At 38.3% G+C, this 22,884-nt stretch overlaps 2 protein-coding genes across 2 annotated transcripts; one reads left to right on the top strand and one right to left on the bottom strand.

Annotated features, from left to right (window-relative positions):
• The first annotated feature begins 1,051 nt into the window (after positions 1-1,051).
• On the top strand, positions 1,052-8,460 carry hspa5 (heat shock protein 5). The gene is made up of 9 exons (XM_056457203.1): positions 1,052-1,165; positions 2,437-2,587; positions 3,714-3,945; positions 4,510-4,647; positions 4,730-4,842; positions 4,971-5,361; positions 5,489-5,726; positions 7,095-7,262; positions 7,664-8,460. The coding sequence occupies exons 2-9, from the start codon at positions 2,472-2,474 to the stop codon at positions 8,218-8,220; spliced, it is 1,953 nt and encodes a 650-aa protein (XP_056313178.1). The 5' UTR covers positions 1,052-1,165; positions 2,437-2,471; the 3' UTR covers positions 8,221-8,460.
• Positions 8,461-12,072: 3,612 nt separating this feature from the next.
• On the bottom strand, positions 12,073-22,343 carry rabepk (Rab9 effector protein with kelch motifs). The gene is made up of 8 exons (XM_056456815.1): positions 22,274-22,343; positions 21,947-22,016; positions 20,912-21,084; positions 17,300-17,455; positions 16,539-16,712; positions 14,795-14,944; positions 13,096-13,245; positions 12,073-12,314 (listed from the first exon to the last, which is right to left on the bottom strand). The coding sequence occupies exons 2-8, from the start codon at positions 21,997-21,999 to the stop codon at positions 12,115-12,117; spliced, it is 1,056 nt and encodes a 351-aa protein (XP_056312790.1). The 5' UTR covers positions 22,000-22,016; positions 22,274-22,343; the 3' UTR covers positions 12,073-12,114.
• Positions 22,344-22,884: the final 541 nt, after the last annotated feature.

Raw genomic sequence — 22,884 nt, forward strand, 5'->3', positions numbered from 1 at the left:
TGCTATTTTAGCTATGTGGGCCCATGAAATAATTTAGTTAAAATAGATTACTATGAAGACTTGACTTTCGTTTTCACTGTAAATTAAATGTTGATACAAATTCAACACTCAAATGCTAAATCAATTCAATAGTTTATATTTTGATCAGTGGGTTAATTGATAGTGTCAGAAACACAGTATATTGCATTATGCTTTATGTAGTAACACTAGTGTAATTCTGACTTACTCAAAAAACATTTCCAGGTTGCTCCTTGTCATTGCATCATTACATTACCCAGACTATCTCTGTTGTCTGCAGATTTTTGCTGATATTCTGCTTAATGACTCATCAAACCACAAAAATATTGATAATGTGCCATATTTTCATGCATCTGCTAACAAATGCACTCACGTGATTGATTCTCCTCTACTGTTATCTATTGACGTAAACTTTATAAGTTTAATATGCTCAATAAATACTCGAATAGTACAGTGATTGATTAATGATGCCATTCTGTAGTGTTTATTTATACATTGACAAACATAACTGCTTGTTGATTTACTGGATTAATAGGCATGTAATAAGACGTGTGATGTTGCAATATATGCTAAGCTATATATAAAAATAATATATTCCATATTTTTAATCTCCATTCGTTCATTCATTCCCATCCATTTCAAGTTTAGAACTGTCAACGACTAATGTAATGGTGAATTCTATGTAATTAAACCAAATAAACAATATAAACCCATGTAGAAAGTGTTTTATTATCAGTTTTAGGTTAAGGCCTGTCAGAATATTTCGCTTTTTCGGCCCGCTTGAAATGCAGCAGAAGCTGAAACCCCTCCCCCATCCAGAACCTTCACTGACTGACACTGACGCGGACCAATCAGCTCATCACAGTTCGCCTCACATGATGACGTTGCGTCCACCAGTACGTGGGCAAATCAGCATCAGCCAGCGTGCAGCGCACAGCCAATCAGCGCCTTCCAACGAGCTGCTCTCTGACCAATAACGAGGCTCCACGATTGGGAAGCGGCGAAGGCTTTATAAACAGACGAGCGCAGCTCCATGAGTTACAGTCGAGGCTCAGAAAAAACAAGAGAACACAGAAGACAGGAAAAATTGCAGACAGACGTTTCAGCACACGCCCTTCATATTTAACAACGTTGTTGTATTTATAAGGTAAGAACAATACCAAATTTAATCTCTCGTTTCGTCTACTTCTGTCACCAAAACCGTTAAGAACGAAATTCGCCGGTTATATAACTAATTTAACCGTATAGTCCAGATAAATGTTTTACATTTGTGTGGATTAAATAAAATGTCAAAATTAATAAAACGTGTGTAAATGCTATTATAAATGTCTAATTTGCTGCTTGTGAGGTTCATTCATTGTGTATGTAATAACCGGCTAACGTTACACAAAATACATTTGGCGGTTAAATATGTAATAACGGTTAATAAAAGTAACGTAACGGTAAATAATTATCATCATTATTTGGAGTAAATGGTAAAAATTAGGTGATGAAGATGATGATGGTGGGAAGTGAATGAGCACCCACGAGGTTGAACCTGAGACTAGTTAACATTACTAAGGAGAATATGGGTTAGTGATCGGTTCATGCAGATAATCGCTATTTTTGTAAAGTGAATTCTAATTATGTTTTTATTTTTTTGGGCTGGGGTTGTATTGATTACAAATTGTATAAACCCAAGTGTATATATGTCATAATGAAACTATAGTTAGTAGTTCTGTGATTGCTGTTTTAAAACTGGTTCTTTTCATAAGGTATTGACAAGCATTTTAAAATAAATTTAAATTTGGCCTTATAAACATGCGTGCTTTTATTTGTATTTGAAAGACTCTAAAATCCCTTTACGCTTGACCCAGATAGTATCATATCTAGAAGATAATGTATATTTCTTGATGTTGTAGTGGTATTGATTATCATTTGTATAACCAACATGTCATAATAAAGCTATGGTTCGTGTAGTAAAACTGTTTAATTTGCCTTCAATATTTGTATTTGAAAGACTCTTAAAAACCCTTTTATACTTTACTCAAATAGTGCCATATCTAGAGGGTTATTTGTATCTTTTGAAGGCATTGATTACAATTTGTATACAGGTCTTAAAACTATGATTTGCATAGTAAATGTATAGTTTTCATAAGGTATTGACCAAGTTTTTTGGCCTACATTATATATGCATTCTTTTATTTGTATTTGAAGGACTCCAATATCCCTTTACACTTGACCCAGATAATATCAAATATAGAAGATAATTTGTATTTCTTCTATAATTTAAACTTGGTGCTTGATTATAGTTACGTGTCTAACACGTGGCTGGTGTTTATGTAGTAATACTAGTGGCATTTTTACTATATGTATTTTTGGTATGTTCATGCACTGACTTCTGGCATGCCTATTTAATCTTTGTATTGTCATCTACAGATATCAGTGAGGATTTGACATCAGATCTGGCCAAAATGCGGTTGCTTTGCCTGTTTCTGCTGGTGGCCGGCAGTGTGTTTGCCGACGAGGACGATAAGAAGGAGAGTGTTGGGACCGTGATTGGGATCGACCTCGGGACCACATACTCCTGGTGAGATTGAGCACTTGTACAGGGTTTCCACACACAATAAACTGATTTCCAAGACAATAAAATTGTATGTGGTTTACTTAAGATATTTTGCACATGCTTCACATAGGCACACATGCAATATTTACAGAAACTCATAAGTCTAATTTGGTGGTAAAATTTAATTTTGCTGAATAATAAGCAAGCGTTTTGATTTGTGTATAATATAGTTTGTAAATTCAATGTTTTTGTATTTATGATATACCTGCTGTACCTTTTAGTACTTGGATTTGATTACAAATTGGATTTGCATTGTAAGGTTAAAGTTATTCTTATTTAGCAAATATTCAGCTGCTATACTCCAAAACATTGCTTTTATTTTGTAACCAGATTAAGAAATGACCTTGAGCATGACATTTTTCCAAGCACTGTCCATCAATATACATTTGGATTAAATTTGACGTATTAGTGCCTAAATAAACTTTATATATATTTCTACAAAGTTTTAAAAACCAATACAACATTGCTAAATCGATTCAGTAATTTCACCGAAAACGTATTTTTGTTTTATATACCTTTTTAAAAAACAAAACAAATGAAATTTACCAAAATGTTTAAGTTATACACTTAAACATTCTACAATTCCCAAAGTTCCTTTTTTATTTATTTTTTTATTTTTTTTTTATTAGAATTTGCTGTACTTTTAAATTTTATTTATTAACTCAGTTTAGATTTCATTTTATAAGCATGTTCTTGCACAATTAATAGTATTTGTTGTCGGTTTTTAGTATAATTTTCACTGGTATTTAAATTGTAACTACAAATACAATATTTGATTCATGCAATTTTATGCACGTTAGTTAAAAAAAAAATGATATTGGAATAAAAAAAACTTGACGTTAAGTGTATATTAACAAAATGTAAGATGTTTATAATGTTAATGAGTAAAAACACATGTAACCGTGCATTAAAAGTATTTTATACACATTTCAAATACCAGTGAAGCTGATATTAAAGAAGTCAATTAAATTTCATGAAATTAAATGCAATTTATTTAAGTTTGATATACTTGCAATTTGTAATGTTGTTTAATTTTTTTTCCTTCTATTTTTATGAGCATTATAAAGGTGTATTTACTCTTTCTCCTCAGCGTGGGAGTCTTCAAGAATGGTCGCGTGGAGATTATCGCCAATGACCAGGGAAACCGCATCACTCCATCATACGTAGCCTTCACCACAGAAGGAGAGCGGCTCATCGGAGATGCTGCGAAGAACCAGCTCACATCCAACCCTGAAAACACTGTGTTTGACGCCAAGAGGCTGATCGGACGGACATGGGGCGACTCTTCTGTGCAGCAGGACATCAAATACTTTCCCTTTAAGGTACAATTTATCCCTGGTCTGCATTTTATTTTAAGGGGATAGTTTACCAAAAATTAACATTTACTTTCAAGTGACTCTATTGAGGGAATTAGGGCCCTTAAATATTTGTAATTTTGCTAAACCTTAAAGTTTAAATGCATTTAAGACAACTATTTAATGATCATTTTGCTGCCATTTCTGCCGGTACATGTTACACATAACAATTCAGTTTGGGTATTACATTTTCTATTCAATTTTCCAAGTAATAAAGCATTGAAATGGTTCATTTACATATGAAAGCTGTGGTTTGAAATGCTAAATGTAAATTTTATTTTAATTTGTTTTGCACATGTCACTGCGCGTGCAATAGTCTAAATGAAGTGCATTGCCATTTTACATTGCATTGCCTTTTGCACGTCATTGAGCATGCAATTTAAATGACAAAGTATTGCCTGTTTTGCATATTGCACTGCCATTTTGCAGATGTTATTGAGCATGCAATTTAAATTAATGAACACATTGCCTTTTTTTGCCTATTGCTAATATCTAACTTTTAACGAGAGACTCTAAACACCTGTCTTCCAGGTCATTGAGAAGAAAAGCAAGCCTCACATCCAGCTGGACATCGGCTCCGGTCAGATGAAGACGTTTGCACCGGAGGAAATCTCTGCAATGGTTTTGACCAAGATGAAGGAAACCGCTGAGGCTTACCTGGGAAAGAAGGTAAAAGCCTGAGTCCAGCGTTTCTGCATTTGGTTTTGTGTGAAGCTGAACACAGAGTTAATTTCTGCTCTTGTTTTTGCAGGTCACCCATGCTGTGGTCACCGTTCCTGCTTATTTCAACGATGCTCAGCGTCAGGCCACTAAAGATGCTGGAACCATCGCTGGGCTGAATGTCATGAGGATCATCAATGAGCCGTGAGTACACCTCTGCTGCTGCTATTTAAATAATAATGACTATTATTATAATAGTTTAAATGCATTTATTTTGTCTAGTTTCATTTATTTAAACCCTAATAACCCTTAATATTTTGTTATCCCTCTAGTACGGCGGCTGCCATCGCATACGGTCTGGACAAAAAGGACGGAGAGAAAAACATCCTGGTGTTCGATCTGGGTGGTGGCACCTTTGACGTGTCTCTTCTGACCATCGATAACGGCGTGTTCGAGGTGGTGGCCACAAACGGAGACACTCACCTGGGTGGAGAAGACTTCGATCAGCGCGTCATGGAGCACTTCATCAAGCTGTACAAGAAGAAGACCGGCAAAGACGTGCGCAAAGACAACCGTGCCGTGCAGAAGCTGCGCAGAGAGGTGGAGAAGGCCAAGAGAGCACTGTCTGCCCAGCACCAGGCCCGCATCGAGATCGAGTCCTTCTTCGAGGGAGAAGATTTCTCCGAGACGCTCACCAGAGCCAAGTTTGAGGAGCTCAATATGGTGAGAAGCGCCAGCCTCAAATCACTACATCAAAACATAGTTTTTTTTTTAAATGAGTTTGAGAAGCAACGCATGAAAGAAGCACTGAATTATTGATTTTAATATTTATTCTTCCCTCATCTATCAGGACTTGTTCCGCTCCACCATGAAGCCAGTGCAGAAGGTTCTGGAGGACTCTGACCTGAAGAAGCCAGACATCGATGAGATTGTGCTGGTCGGTGGCTCCACTCGCATCCCGAAGATCCAGCAGCTGGTCAAGGAGTTCTTCAATGGAAAAGAGCCATCCAGAGGAATCAACCCTGACGAGGCTGTGGCATACGGAGCCGCTGTCCAGGCTGGAGTCCTGTCCGGAGAGGAGGATACTGGTGAGTCTAAGGAAAAACAACACCTCATGATTGGCTCTGCGCAAATGCTTAATCTTAAACTGACAGTAGTACAATTTAATATAACGTTGATCAGTAGCATTTATTTAACACTGGTAAGCCTTTTGGAAAATTTATTTATGGTCATTTTGAAATGGGTCACAGATTACTCAATATATAGTAAACACTGGTGTAATGTGACCATATGGTATAGTGTATTTGAACACTACATAATGTAAAGCATGGGTCTCACAATTCCTGGAGGGCCGCTGCTCTGCACAGTTTTGCTCCAACTCTGTCAAACACAGCAGATCCCAATAATAGAGGTGTTTAAAAGAGTCATGAACGCCGTAATTGGTTGGATCAGCTGTGCTTGATCCGGGTTGGAGCAAAAGTGTGTAGTGTGAAAATAATATATGGTGTATTGTGACAATATAATTCATCATGACAACTTAATGTAGTGTAGTATAATAAAACCATATAATACAACTAATAGTCTATTGTGACTGTTTTTAGTTTATTATAATACAAAGTAGTATAGTGTACCATAAAATAACATGGTATAATTTTGTGTAATACAACTGTAATCTAGTGTATGAGGCTTTTTTTTTAATTTTTTTATTTTTTATAAATACACGCGTTACTACTGAATGTAGTATAACAAATTTTGTCTTATGACTTATGAATTTATATTATAACACTAAATTATATACAGGCAATATTAGTTATTATACTACATTTAAGTAGCGACAGGTTATAATACGCAGTTAAAGTGCATCATGGACTAGGTTATAGTTATATTGCGTTAAAATACACCATGTTGTTTTATGGTACACTACTACATTATATTTTAACACCCTAAATTATATTATGCAGTATAGTGTGCCATAATATGGTATAATTTAGTGTAATTGAACAATCTATTGTATGACTTTTTAACATGTTACTGCTTAATATAATGTAGTATAACTAATATTGTCAGTTGTGACTTTAGTATGTTATAACATGAAGTATAACATAACATGTTATAATACACCAGATTATAGTTATTATGCCATGTTAAAATGTACCATAACTTAATATAATGTAGTATAGAGTAAAAATACAGTATAGTGTATTGACAACATAACAGTGGTGTAGTGTAATGAAATATAGCATGATGTATTAACTATAGTGTATTAATGTTAAAATACACATGCTAAAAAATAATGTGGTATGATTTAAAACGGTCAAGTTTATTGTATATCATGTAATTATATTTGCTGTTTCCAGTGGTATAGGGGTGGTGACCTCATGATTCGTGTTTGTTCTAATTAATCAACACTTCTGAAAGGTTTGAGGATGATTTAATGTGTATATTGTGTCGATCAGGTGATCTGGTTCTTCTGGACGTGTGTCCGCTGACTCTGGGCATTGAGACTGTTGGAGGAGTGATGACCAAACTCATTCCCAGAAACACTGTTGTTCCCACCAAGAAATCCCAGATCTTCTCCACCGCTTCTGACAACCAGCCCACCGTCACCATCAAAGTTTATGAGGGTAAGAAGATTAAGAATCAAGTAGCTGATGATTTGTGCACTTTTACGGTAGCAACCCGCTCTTGTATTAAGTTTATAGGCATATGCAGTTCATTTATAAGACACACTTAATGCTTTGACCAGTGTTGGACTCAAATCATCTTCCTAAATCATGACCTGTGGCTATTTCAGGAAAATATGAAAGGGAAAAGCATGCATTTGAGTTGATTTTGCATAAGATTTTAATTTATTATTATTATTATGCGAAATTAAACCTTTTCTTAATGGAAATGAGCCTTTGAAATGGTCCTGGTCCTAAATTCCATGTGTATTGTTTTGTTGATGGACATGGTTTGAGTGTACTTTGTTTTAGTTTTAGGTGAGATTATCAGCAGCTAATTTGTTTAATTCTCGTATCTCCAGGCGAGCGTCCCCTGACCAAAGACAACCACCTGCTGGGCACCTTTGACCTGACTGGCATCCCTCCAGCACCCCGTGGCGTCCCACAGATCGAGGTAACCTTCGAGATCGACGTCAACGGCATCCTGCGCGTCACCGCCGAAGACAAAGGCACCGGAAACAAAAACAAGATCACCATTACCAACGACCAGAACCGGCTGACTCCTGAAGACATCGAGAGAATGGTGACCGAAGCCGAGAGATTCGCTGATGAGGACAAAAAGCTGAAGGAGAGAATCGACAGCCGCAACGAATTGGAGAGCTACGCATACTCCCTGAAGAATCAGATCGGGGATAAAGAGAAACTAGGCGGAAAACTGTCCTCAGAAGACAAGGAGGCCATTGAGAAAGCAGTGGAGGAGAAGATCGAGTGGCTGGAGGCGCATCAGGACGCCGATCTGGAGGATTTCCAGGCCAAAAAGAAGGAGCTGGAGGAGGTGGTGCAGCCCATCGTCAGCAAACTATACGGCAGTGCGGGAGGACCACCGCCTGAAGAGGCCGAAGAGAAGGATGAGCTGTAGACACACAGGGGACTTTTATTTTGAAAAGACTTTGTTTTCTTCTGTTCTCTTCACTCCGGTGGAGATTTCGTGGCCTGCTTTATTTCGAGGCTCTGCTGCTGTTCTCAGGCAGTTCTGTGATTTTTGGGGGGATTGTGGGTAAATGAGTCATGTGCTGAAAGTTATTTATTATTGAGATCTGGCAACTGTAGAAGATGTTTCCACATCAAATACAAAAATAAAAGGTTTGATACAAAATCACTTCCAGTGTTCGGGCTGCTTTATGAAGATGTGCAAGTTACCATGTGTCTCACTCTCTCATTCACATTCTCACACACACACACACACACACACACACACACACACACACAGTCCCTCCTTTATTAATCTGGGATTGCCACAGGGGAATGAACCACCAACTTATCCAGCATATGTTTTACACAGCCGATGCCCTTCCAGCTGCAATGCAGTACTGGGGTGGGGGGACCTTGTTGCTGTAAGGTGACAGTGCTAACCACTCTGTGTGGGTGTAGTATACGCTAAACCACTGTTTTCTTAACCGTGTTCCTGGAGGACCACCAAGTCTGCACATTCACCATGTCTCCTTAAACACCTGATTCAGATCATCGGTTCATTAGCAGAGACTGAAGGACCTGTAATGGGTGTGCCAAAGGAGACGTCCAAAACATGCATTGCTGGTGATCCTCCAGGAATGTGGTTTAGAAACACTGCACTAATATACAGTAGTCAATTCAAAGGGAATTATTATTATTAATAATATTTATTTATTTTTTGCTTCTATTAGATAGGATTGTATTGAGACCGGAAGCGAAGTTTTTGGGGAGAGAGAAAAGGGGAGTAGATTCGGGAAATGTCCTCGAGCTGGCATTCAAACTCATGACGCCCTGATGTGCTCCTGCACCATATGTCAGCATGCTAACCACTAGGCTATTGCGCTGACTCAAAGGGAATTGTGTATTTTAAGATTGTCCTATAGGACAAGAGTGGGCGCTCTAGTTTTAGGGCAACTTTGAAAGGTGATCCACTTCAAATGTTGACTACTGTAGATATGTTTAATTTACTGACTATTTCATCAATTCAGTGTTTGTGCTAAGTCCTGTTTATATTTAGTTCTTTGCTTTTAATATTAGAGGCCATTAACAACTATAAAATGTAATTTTGGCCTTTCAAACTTTAAAAAATAATAATAAATACAATATTTAAAAGCCGTTTAGGATCACTGCCAGAAGAGGGCGACAAGGATGAGCTGTTTAGTGGGACTTTTATTTTGAAAGACTCGTTTTCTGTTGTTACTCTGGTGGATATTTTGAGGCTTTGTTGTTGTTGTTTTTTTAATTGATTAAACGGGAGCACATAATTATACATAGAACAATATACAAGGGAATTCACAACAAAAAATAATCATGTACATTTAAGTATTTTTTCAGCAGTTGGGGTGTCTTGGCTTTGATATTACTTTGTATAGAGCAATGTTTCCCAACCCTGTTCCTGAAGGCACACCAACAGTCCACATTTTCAAGCCCTCCCTAATCAAACACACCTGAATCAACTCATCAGAACATCAGAAGAGACTCCAACACCTGAAGTTAATGGGTCAGATAAGGGAGACATACAAAATATGTACTGTTGGTGTGCCTCCAGGAACAGGGTTGGGAAACACTGGTATAGAGATCAGGAAATCATACATTTTAGATCAGTGAAAAATAGTTTACAATTTGGTACAGTCAGCATGCATTTTGATTTGTGGATGTGGTACTATCCAGGTAAAATAAGCATGTGTGGTGTTTTGTCCATATTCAATAATGCAGTTGCAATCCATAAATAAAACCCTTTGATCGGTTATATTGATGAATCTATAATACACAAAGTACTAAAGAAACTTTGGACTAAAACTGTTTTGTGTAACTGCAATAGAAAAATAAATGAATTGTTTCCGGCTCCATTTTACAAAAACAATGCCTTCTGCCTTCAGAATATCTTTAATGTTCAACAGAAGAAACTCATGAGAACGTTGGTCTTAAACTCAATTCCTGGAGGGCCGCACCTCTGCACAGTTTAGCTCAGGCATGGGCAAACTCGATCCTCGAGGGCCGGTGTCCCTGCAGAGTTTTGCTCCAACACTAATCAAACACACCTGAACACCCTAATTAGTGTCTTCAAGATCACTAGAAAGCTACAAGCAGGTGTGTTTGATTAGGGTTGGAGCAAAACTATGCAGGACACCGGCCCTCCAGGATCGAGTTTGCCCATCCCTGGTTTAGCTCCATCCCTAATCAAACACAGCTGATCAACTATTCAAGGTGTTCAACACTACTTATACTATTTAAGCAGGTATGAGTTGGAGTTGTTTGGAGCTAAAATCTTTAGAGCTGCGGCCCTCCAGGAATTGAGTTTGAGACCACTGGTTTAAAACCCATTTGAGGGGGAGTGAATTTCTGGGTGAACTATCCTTTAATTTCAGCAGTTACAGAATCATAAGTTGGACCCCTTTTGCCTTCAGAACTGCCTTAATCCGTCATGTCAGAGATTCAACAAGCTACTGGAAATATTCCTCAGAGATTTTGCTCCATATTGACATGATAGCATCACACAGTTGCTGCAGATTTGTCGGCTGCACATCCATGATGCCAATCTCCTGTTCCACCACATCCCAAAGGTGCTCTATTGGATTGAGCTCTGGTGACTGTGGAGGCCATTTGAGTACAGTGAACTCATTGTCATGTTCAAGAAACCAGTCTGAGATGATTCACGCTTTATGACATGATGTGTTATCCTGCTGGAAGTAGCCATCAGAAGATGGAGACACTGTGCTCATAAAGGGATGGACATGGTCAGCAACAATACTCAGGTAGGCTGTGGTGTTGACACCATGCTCAATTGGTACTAATGGACCCAAAGTGTGCCGAGAGAATCTCCTCCACACCATTACACCACCACCAGCAGCCTGAACCGCTGATACAAGGCAGGATGGATCCATGCTCTCATGTTGTTGGGGCCAAATTGTGAGCCGAGCATCCGAATGTGTCAGCAGAAATGGAGACTCATCAGACCAGGCAACGTTTCTCCAATCTTCTATTGTCCAGTTTTGGTGAGCCTGTGTGAATTGTAGCCTCAGTTTCCTGTTCTTAGCTGACAGGAGCGGCACCCGGTGTGCTCTTTTGCTGCTGTAGCCCATCCGCCTCAAGGTTGGACGTGTTGTGTGTTCAGAGATGCTCTTCTGAAGGCCTCGGTTGTAACGAGTGCTTATTTGAGTTACTGTTGCCTTTCTATCAGCTGGAACCAGTCTGGCCATTCTCCTCTGACCTCTGGCATTTGCGCCCACAGAACTGCCGCTCACTGGAGATTTCCTCTTTGTCGGACCATTCTCTGTAAACCCTAGAGATGGTTGTGCGTGAAAATCCCAGTAGATCAGCAGTTTCTGAAATACTCAGAGCAGCCCGTCTGGCACCAACAACCATGCCACGTTCAAAGTCCCTTAAATCTCCTTTCTTCTCCAATCTGATGCTCACTGTGACCTGCAGCAGATCGTCTTGACCATGTCTACATGCCTAAATGCATTGAGCTGCTGCCATGTGATTGGCTGATTAGAAATTAGCGTTAACGAGCAGTTGGACAGGTGTACCTAATATAGTGGCCGGTGAGTGTATATTTAATGGTTAAATAAATGCTTCATCCGTGTATTTAAAGTGCACTTCTCTTCCAGTTTTTAGTGTGAATACACTACTTATACCACAAAATGGGGCATAAGTATGCGATGCACTTCTGGAAATTCAGCTTTTTAGTCATCAGGGAACGAGAGGGAATCTGACATTTAGTTTATATCGAGAGCCCTGTAGACCAGAAATGAAGCGGTTTTGAGATTGGTCAGGTTTATTAAATATTAAAGCACACTGATCACGTCAGCACAGTAACAAGGCAGTCGTTGAATATGATCCCCTGAGTGTCCATTCCTCCAAAGACGAAGCACAGATGCTGAACGTCTGCATGTTCGCTGTCCTCCATCTTTACTCTCCACGGCAGTAAACACATGGAGTGGTCCAGCCGACCCGGAGGAAGATCCCCCGCAAACTTCAGCAGCGTCCAGCGCTGTTTATCTGATGAAGAAACAATGATGAGGGATAATTGATGATGGGCTGTTGATTAGTAAATAATAAGACCTTTTTTAAGACTCCATACATTTAAAGGGGCTCTATTATGCAAAAATCACTTTTATGCAGGGTTTAACCCCAGTTGTGTGTCAGCAGTGTGTGAGTATCTCCAGCCTCTAATGGTCAACATGTATTAATTGTGTTTATTCTAATCAGACTTGATGAATGAAACACTTTGATTGACATTCTCCATTTGTCAGAGGGGGAAAGCCCCGCCCACTAGTCTCCATCTCATTAGCATAAACAGCAGCCCTGAGTGAGAAGCAGCCGTCTGTCCATTAGCCATTAGAGTGTTTGAGCTGCTGAAGATAATGTCAGCATAGACTAAGAGGATTATAGATGTGGAGTTTTAGATGAAGCAGCGACAGGAGCGACATAGACTGACAGAAGCATCAAGCACACACTCACACTGAAGCACACCTGACAACACACACACACTGCTGTTTTACATCTGTCGCTATGCTTATGCATATTCATCTGTAGCTCCGCCCTCTTCTAAAAAAGAGCACAAACTCATTTGCATTTAAAGCGAGTCACCAAAACACCACAGTTAGAATCAAAGCCTAAAAGGGTCAGTTTCAGAGCGAGAGAACAATATCTGTGTGCTATTTTCAGCACATACTGAAACACACACACTCTAGACACATTATTTGACATCTTATTATACAAAAGGGGCATAATAGATCCCCTTTAAATAAAAGCTGGTCATATTGTAATGCTGTCGTACCGCATTGAAACTTATACATGGAGTTTGTGGCTCCGTCGGCCGTCATTCCTCCAAAGATGAAGATGTTTTTGTTGAATGTTACAGATGAATGAGCTGCGACTCCAGGTGGAAGATCACCTTTTGCCTTCACTTTCTGCCATTTCAGAGACTCTGGAGAATAAAAGATAATAATGACGTCAACAACAAGTCTGAGGTATCATTTATACAACCTTATTTCCAATCCTTCTATCAGTTTTACTCAGCAATTCATTCTTTAATGTGTTTGTCTACTTTTTTAAAGCACACATGAAATCAAAACTAGCCATATTGATGTTGTTAGCTCACATTGCTAGTTTAGTGTTGAACAGTTCATCTGTGCGTGTCATTAAGAACAAAACAATAGTTTCCTCTTGTAATCTTAAATCTGAAAATGCACTTCCTGTTTGTTTTCAGTTCAATTGTCAGATTTACATCTCTCTAAGGTATTGGGCGTGGCTAACACACTTAACCACGCCCCTCCAGCTGTCAGTTTTGACATCAAACAGTAATGGTGAGCAGGAGGAGTCTGTTAGATTATAATAACTCTCCCCAAACCCTTTTCCCCATCTTTCTGAATAAAACGCCTACTTTACTACATCCAATCAGCTTGCAGTAGAAAAAACAAGCCACGCCCACTGCTTTCTCATTTAATATTCTGTTTCTCTAGGAACACTCTTGTAATATGCCTTCAAATGATTCTTGATCTAAATATAATTGATTATAATAATCTAAACATAACATATTGAATAAACTGTAGTTCTACTCAATAAGGTTAATAGAGACCACAATAATAATAATAATAATAATAATAATAATAATAATAATAATAATAATAATAATAATAATAATAGATTTAATGTATAATGCACCCAAAATGCAAAGCTGAAGGAATACTACTGAAATAGTAGGATAAAGACAATTTTTACCAGATCAATAATTTATTTTCTAACTTCATCGTCACTTTCTGTTCTTTCAGGATAAAGAAAAAACAAATCCTAAATGACAGCATCCTCCTCCAGGAAGTGACATCAGTTTGGTGGGAAAACAGAAGCACCGTAGTAAGTAACACTCCTATTTAGTTTTTCTCAAATAATGAGATGCTATTTTCAGAAAGATGCTGGTATATAATGTATTTGGATTTTTTTTTCAAGAAAGTAAAAGAGTTCAGTGTTTCCAAGTATGTTTTTTTCTTATAAACACAGTTGAAGTCAACATAATTTGCACTTTTTTCTTCTTCAAATATTTCCTAAATGATGTTGAGCAGATTCAGGAATTTTTCACAGTATTTCCTCTAATATTTTTTCTTCTGGAGAAAGTCTTATTTGTTTTATTTCAGCTAGAATAAAAGCAGTTTTTAATTGTTTTAAAGCCATTTTAAGGTCAATATTATTATCCCCCTTCAGCAATATTAGTTTGTCTCCAGAATAAACCACTGTTATACAATGACTTGCCTAATTACCCTAACTTTACCCTAATTACCCTAGTTAAGCCTTTAAATGTCACTTTAAGCTGAATACTAGTGTCTTGAAGAATATCTAGTCTAATATTATTTACTGTCATCATCTTCTGTCCATTAAACAGAAATTGGGGAAAAAATAAAAAGAGGAGGGCGAATAATTCTGACTTCAACTGTAAGTGCACGGATCTCAAGTGTTTGCTGTGCTGGTTTTGCGCTCCTCACCTGTGTTCAGTGTGAACATGTCGCTGTGAAACTTCTCTCCGCTCATTCCTCCGTGTATGTAAATGTCTGAACCCACCGCTGTGATCACGTGTCCGTGTCTCGGAGCTGGAGCCGTTCCTGTGATGTCTGGCTGCGTCCACGTCACACTGACTGCACAGAAACACAGCGGAAACATTCGCAAATATAGGGGAAATAGAGTGATTTTGTGCTTCCGGAAAACTCTCCTCCAGATTCACAAACAGTTCTTAACATTAGATTTGGTAATTAAATGTGTCCTCATTTGTTAAAGTCCTCATAAATCACTATGTGCGACGTTTATCACACCTCTTTAACCATACTGAAACATGACCCCGCCCCCTACTTAATATTCAGTTTCAGTGGGAATACGTCATCATACTGAAATAAAACCCCGCCCCTACTAAATATTAGGTTTTAGTTGAAAATATGTCATCCTCAAATAACACCCCGCCCCCTATTCAATATTCAGTTTCAGTTAGAAATACGTCATCATACTGAAATGAAACCCAGCCCCCTACTCAATATTCAATATTCAGTTGGAAATATGTCATCATACTGAAATGAAACTCCGCCCCCTACTTAATATTCAAAATTCTGAAATAAAACCCTGCCCCCTACTCAATATTCAATTTCAGTTAGAAATACATCATCATACTGAAATAACACCCCGCCCCCTATTCAATATTCAGTTTCAGTTGGAAATATGTCATCTTACAGAAATGAAACCCCGCCCCCTACTCAGTATTCAATTTCAGTTGGAAATATGTCATCGTACTGAAATGAAATGAAAAACGAATCCCCGCCCCCCACGTAATATTCAAAATATTGAAATAAAACCCCACCACTATTCAATATCCAGTTTTAGTTAGAAATACGTCATCATACTGAAATGAAAGCCCACCCCCTACTTAATATTCAAAATACTGAAATAAAACCTTGCCCCCTATTCAATATTCAGTTTCAGTTAGAAATTCATCATACTGAAATGAAACCCTGCCCCCTACTTAATATTCAAAATACTGAAATAAAACCCTGCCCCCTACTCAATATTCAATTTCAGTTGGAAATGTCATCATACTGAAATAAAACCCCACCCCCTATTCAATATTCAGTTGGAAATGTCATCATACTGAAATAAAACCCCACCCCCTATTCAATATTCAGTTGGAAATACGTCATCATACTGAAATGAAACTCCACCCCCTACTTAATATTCAAAATGCTGAAATAAAACCCTGCCCCCTACTAAATTTTCAATTTCAGTTAGAAATACATCACACTAAAAATTAAACTCCGCCCCCTATTCAATATTCAATTTCAGTTGGATATACATCATCATACTGAAATAACACCCCGCCCCCTATCCAATATCCAGTTTCAGTTGGAAATATGTCATCTTACAGAAATGAAACCCCGCCCCCTACTCAGTATTCAATTTCATTTGGAAATACGTCACCTTACTGAAATGAAATGAAAAACGAATCCCCGCACCGACGTAATATTCAAAATACTGAAATAAAACCCCACCACTATTCAATATCCAGTTTTAGTTAGAAATACGTCATCATACTGAAATGAAACCCTGCCCCCTACTTAATATTCAAAATACTGAAATAAAACCCTGCCCCCTATTCAATATTCAGTTTCAGTTAGAAATACGTCATCATACTGAAATGAAACCTTGCCCCCTACTCAATATTCTGTTTCAGTTGAAATGCATCTAGACCTGCGTCAAACACGTGGAGCTGCGCATCAGTGACTGCTGAAGATCCTGCTTCTCCTCCAGAAAACACAAACAGCCGGTTTCCAACACAAGCTGAGTTCGTGTGATACGTGCGGCCTGAAGGAGGCGCTCCAATCACCTTCACCGACTGCCAAAACCCACGGCCTTCACCACCATCTGCAGGAGACTCAGGAGAAGAAAATACTCGGTGAAAAAGTCTCCTATGCATTTACATGATCAAATACAGGTTAATAATTTGTTTTAAATGTTTTTTTTTAGAATTTACAATAGCTGTTTTAAACATGAATACATAGTCAAATGTAATTTATAGCTGTAAAGCTGAATTTTCAGCATAATTACTTAAAGGGGACCTATTATTTCCCTTTTCATGGGGGATGTACAACTGTAAAATACGTCGGTGATGTCTCTAGTGTGTGTTGAGCTGAAAATAGCACACAGATAATGTTTTCTATCTCTCTGAAACTGAACCCTTTAGACTTTGATCCTAATTGTAGTGTTTTGGTGACTGTCGCTTTAAATTAGCTGTCTTTTGGAGCTAAAAGAGGTGCTAAAACATTAATGGCGGACTGCTGCTTCTCACTCAGGGCTGTTATTTATGCTAATGAGGGAGAGATGGTCACTAGTGGGCGGGGCTTTCCCAGTGATGCTTATAAAGGGAGAATGTCAATCAAAGTGTTTTTGCAGATTGTTTTCATCAAGTCTGAATATAACAGTAGTATAAACACTGATGGTGTACTAATAACCTGAGAAGCGCAGCACTTGAACACAGTTGCGGTTTGTGCTCTTCTCTGCTCCAGCAAACACCCAGAGGCTTCGCGGCTCACTCTCAGGTGTGAAACTGCAGTGCTCATAACGCGCCTGCAGACCTTCCCAATCTGGAAGATCCCACTGGTGAGTATCTGTGGGAAAAAAATGAGAAATTAGCTTAATAACTGCATATTCATGAGCTCATATATTACCTGCGTAAGAAAGATCAGATGCTGCTTGATCTAGTGATGGCTGCTTTTTGAAACAAACATTATATAAGCCTTGAAAACGTATTGAAGAAAGCATATTACGCAGACACTTAATATTTAATGATATTAGAAGATAAGCTAAGTGCATTTATAGGTCACACTTTCAATTTCAAGTTTCCAATTTGCAGTGTTGGGCAGTAGCAGCTTCACTACATTGCTCAGTAGCGTGGCGGTAGCGTCGCTACTTTATAACTCCAATAGCTTTTCAGTAGGGAAGCTATTTTTTAGTCAAGTAGCGCAGTAGTGTCCACACAAGCTACATTTACCGATCGCAGATCAATAAGTGACGGCACCACCATTCACAGAGCTGTGAGGCCAGTGTTTAGCCCAGGGGTCACCAAACTTGTTCCTGGAGGGCCGATGTCCTGCAGATTTTAGCTCCAACCCTAATCAAACACACCTGAACAAGCTAATCAAGGTCTTGCTAGGTATTCTTGAAACAATCAAGCAAGTGTGTTAAGGCAAGTTGGAGCTAAACCCTGCAGGGACACCGGCCCTCCAGGACCGTGATTGGTGACCCCTGGTCTAGCCGATGAAGGTAAATCAATATGATGGCGAGAATGGTGATTCCTTTTTCTTCCTGTTTTACGATGGTTGACAACAAACTTTTTAGTGCGTTACTGCCAGCTCTCGCACTGGTCGGTGACGTCGCAAATCAATCATTGGGCTGACACGAGAAACTTACTTGATGGAGAGATGACTGAAGGAGAGGAGTTCTGTCTTCAAATGTATGTGCATATATATATATATATACTCAGTTGAAGTCAGAATTATTAGCCCCACTTTGATTTTTTTTTTTTTAAATATTTCCTAAATGATGTTTAACAGAGCAAGGAAATTTTCACAGTATGTCTTGAAAGTCTTATTTGTTTTATTTCGGCTAGAATAAAAGCAGTTTTTTTACATTTTTAAACACCATTTTCAGGTCAATATTATTAGCCCCTTTAAGCTATATAATTTTTCCAATTGTCTCCAGAATAAACCATCATTATACAATAACTTGCCTAATTACTCTAACCAGCCTAGTTAACCTAATTAACCTAGTTAAGCCTTTAAATGTCACTTTAAGCTGTATAGAAGTGTCTTGAAGAATATCTAGTCTAATATTATTTACTGTCATCATGACAAAGAGAAAATAAATCAGTTATTAGAGATGAGTTATTAACACTATTATGATTAGAGATGTGTTGGAGAAATATCTCAGTTAAACAGAAATTGGGGAAAAATAAACAGGGGGGCTAACAATTCTGATTTCAACTGTATATATATATAGTTTACTGTAGTAAAGGCTAAAGTATACTACGGTAATTACTATTATTTTATTATAGTTATTAATGACACTACAATATGTAAGTGCTTCTCCCAAGTGAGTGTAATTTAATGCCTATTGGTAAATATTTCCCTTTACTATACATAACTATAGTATTTTAAATGCGTAACTGCTGGTTTTATTGGATTTTTTTTGGTTTTGCTGTTATTTACTATAATTTGTTTCTGTTTGGTACAATATTATTTACAGTAAATAACTGAACTGAACAATTCTGCTCTCATTTAATTAAGTAGTTTTAGAGATCACTGAGATATGAATGATAATTTAAGTTGCTTCAATTTAAAAATGAAAATTGCAAAAATGGCTTAAATGCCTTACTATTAATACTTCAACATTCTTTTCATTTTCCAGATCTACTGAACTCCCATGTATGTATATGGGCACCTGTAAAGCCCTATTTGTGTATGTGAGCTGGACCGTACCTTCTTGGTTGTTGTTTTTTTTTGCAAGGATGTTATTTTATTTATTTATTTATTTATTATTTGTTTATATGCATATAAGAAGCAAAAACTTAATATACACATATATACAAAAATAGCTTAAATGTAGCTAAACTATTTTAGCGAAGTAGCTTTTAGCTTAGCTTGCTACATTTCCCAGGGGCTAGCTTTTAGTGTAGTTGAGCTACATTTTAAGTAGTGTAGCTGATAGCTAGGGCCAGCTTTCTGCTGAGAATTTTGGTGAAAATCTGCTGATTTCTGCTGAATTATTTTGGGAGTATCATAACTAAAACCTTAATATATTAAATAAAAAAGAATGTCTTTTAAACTTTTATTTAATGTTTGAAATGCAAATCCAATTAGATTCACTTTATAAATAAAGCAAGTCTCTCATATAATATCTCTACTAAAAGATATCTAAAAAATATTAGTGCACAAACTGCACTGTACATAAATCAGATGGACATGTTCATATTAATCAATAATATTACTGTAATGAATTTAAAAACTGAATAAATATAGATTTACACACATTTACTCCAGTAAATAAACAGAATTAATGATGAGCTAAAAAAATTCTGCGCAGATTCCGTGTGGGCCTACTTATAGCTTAGCTCACTATATTTTTCAAGTAGCTTGCCCAACACCGCCAATTTGTTTGACAAAGTCAATTTTAATGCATGTTTTGGTTTGGGGTTTTCATTGCATTTACAAGGTTTTCACCACCAGGTGTCGCTAACATGTACAAATATTTCAATGAATTTAATCAATGAGTTTTCAGGGATGGGCAAACTCAATCCTGGAGGGCTGATGTCCCTGCAGAGTTTAGCTCCAACACAAATCAAACACACCTGAACAAACTAATCAGCATCTTCAAGACCACTAGAAAGCTACAGGCAGGTGTGTTTGATTAGGGTTGGTATGCAGGACACCGGCCCGCCAGGATCGAGTTTGCCCATGCCTGTGTTTTAATAATAGGTTTTCTTGATGCTAAATATGATCAATCAATACCCATCTTCAATTTAAAAAAGCATCTGTTTCTTTTATAGACAATTATGACGAAGACAATAGTAATTTGCGTTCATTTTCTTTTCGGCTTAGTCCCTTTATCAATCTGGGGTCACCACAGCGGAATGAACCGCCAACTTATCCAGCATATGTTTTACACAGCGGATGCTTTTCCAGCTGCAACCCATCACTGGGAAACACCCACACACTCCCATTCACACACACACACACACACTACGGCCAATTTAGCCTACCCAGTTTCCCTATAGCGCATGTGTTTGGACTGTGGGGGAAACCTGAGCACCCGGACGAAACCCACACCAACACGGGGAGAACATGCAAACTCCACACAGAAATTCCAACTGACCCAGCGGGGACTCAAACCAGCAACCTTCTTGCTGTGAGTCGATCGTGCTACCGAGTGCGCCACCGCATCGCCCTGTACATTTTGATTTTGGTCTACTTTTGTTTCAATAATGTGTTCATTGTTTGCAGTGTTTTCTCTGTAATTCTGGATCTGCCTCTCTTTACAGCTGTCAGTGTCGGGTGTTTCTGCAGCACCTAGATTGATGATGTAGGAGTCAGCGAAGCTTCCACTAGGATTTGCTCCCCCGACAATCACAATCCTCCCCTTTCCTCCTCCATCGTCATCATGGTGATGGGCAGCGGGAAGGAATGAGCAGGTGTGGCCTACCGAGACTCCAGGAGCCGCACCTGTGGGCTCCAGAACATACCTGTGTGGGACAGAGACCCATGATGAAGACCACTGACAGGCACATATACACTACCTGACACAAGTCTTGTGGTGGATCTCAGTTGTAAGAGCAGCAAATAATATCTTGACTTCTAGTTGATCATTTGGGAAAGTGTCAGAAGGTGGATTTTTCCCATGAATCATCTGTTGATCTGCATCCCAATCATCACCAATACTGCAGAAGACCTACTGGAACCAGCATGGAGCCAAGATTCTCAGAGAAATCAGTCAAGTTTGGTGAAGGAGAAATCATGGTTTGGGGTTATATTCAGTATGGGGGTGTGTGAGAGATCTGCAGAGTGGATGATCAACATCAACAGCCTGAGGTATCAAGACATTTGTGCTTTAAAGAGATGGTTTGACCAATAACAACATGCAGGCTTTATACATAAACGTTTATAAACCAATAATGGTGCGAGAGAAGGTGAGAACTACAGAAAACGGTCAATTACGCAGAAATATTAGATGTATTCAATCATTCCTTCGGTTTAGTCCCTTATTTATCAGGGGTCGCCACAGCGGAATGAACCGCCAACTATTTCAGCATATGTTTTACACAGCGGATGCCCTTCCAACCTGCAACCCAGTACTGGGAAACACACATACACTCTCACATTCACACACACTCATACACTACGGCCAATTTAGTTCATCAATTCCCCTATAGCACATGTGTTTGGACTGTGGGGGAAACTGGAGCACCTGGAGGAAACCCACGCCAACACGGGGAGAGCATGCAAACTCCACAAAGAAATGACAAGTGACCCAGCCGGGACTCGAACCAGCAACCTTCTTTCTGTAAGGCGAGAGCGCTAATCATATTATTATACGAGTATATTTACCAGTGGCCGTGCTGCGGCTTCTGCTCAGGCTCCAGAACAGGAATCAGCTCCATTTACACCAGTTTACACTCTATAAACACAAACACACACACACACACACACACACACACACACACACACACACACACACACACACACACACACACACACACACACACACACACACTCCGTTCAACTAGTATCAAGGAGCCCGTTTCCAGGGACGCCGGTTCCGTTGCCAAGACAGGACGGCGTTAAAGCGCGTAAAATCTACACTCTCAACACGTGAGCTATGACGCCACGACAGACGCCTCGTGCAAAAGCAGATCGATAGCAATCAGGATTTACCTTTATCGATAAATGTTAATGTGATCGATGATGGAGAAGACTGACAGACAGAAGAAGGAAGGGAAAACCTAGCCGGAAATTATTTCAAAATAAAAGTTTTCAGTCGACGAAAAATTATAAAATAAAATAAGTAATAATACGAACTTTAATGCTTTATTTTAACATGTTTTGGGTTTTCCGGAGTAAACGTAAGTTATGAGCAAGTGCAAGTCTTCGCACAAAATATATTATCATTCATTTATTCATTAAATGCTTTGAGAATGTCAATATAAATGTACCGTAAATACATCCTAATAATAATAATAATAATAATAATAATAATAATAAATATATATATATGTCAATTTATATATAAATTTATTTACTTACCCTGATTTTACCGCAAGATATACTCTGCCCATGTCTAAAAGGAATTTAATATTGTTTGTAAGGCCATCTCCTCTGAGATTTGTATGCTTTTTAAGAAATAATAATAATTCATTGATCTCTGTATGTCACCTGATTCTACTGTTGTTGGGTCCATTTGTTTCTCCACTAAAAATCCAATCATGAAATCAGGTCTTCATTTTTAGATCTTGTCATCTCAAATCCCTCCTCTGTTTCTTATTGGA

This window comes from Danio aesculapii, chromosome 5 (assembly GCF_903798145.1).
Source record: "Danio aesculapii chromosome 5, fDanAes4.1, whole genome shotgun sequence".
Lineage (NCBI taxonomy): Eukaryota > Metazoa > Chordata > Actinopteri > Cypriniformes > Danionidae > Danio > Danio aesculapii.

Excerpts from the sequence above, each read along its gene's own strand:
- hspa5 (XM_056457203.1), top strand. The coding sequence starts at position 2,472 with ATGCGGTTGCTTTGCCTGTTTCTGCTGGTGGCCGGCAGTGTGTTTGCC. Across the intron at positions 3,946-4,509 it reads TCAAATACTTTCCCTTTAAG|GTCATTGAGAAGAAAAGCAA; the intron begins GTACAATTTATC and ends CCTGTCTTCCAG. Across the intron at positions 5,727-7,094 it reads GTCCGGAGAGGAGGATACTG|GTGATCTGGTTCTTCTGGAC; the intron begins GTGAGTCTAAGG and ends TGTGTCGATCAG.
- rabepk (XM_056456815.1), bottom strand. The coding sequence starts at position 21,999 with ATGGAGCTGATTCCTGTTCTGGAGCCTGAGCAGAAGCCGCAGCACGGC. Across the intron at positions 16,713-17,299 it reads TCAAGTGCTGCGCTTCTCAG|ATGGTGGTGAAGGCCGTGGG; the intron begins GTTATTAGTACA and ends AGTCTCCTGCAG. Across the intron at positions 13,246-14,794 it reads CATGTTCACACTGAACACAG|AGTCTCTGAAATGGCAGAAA; the intron begins GTGAGGAGCGCA and ends TTTATTCTCCAG.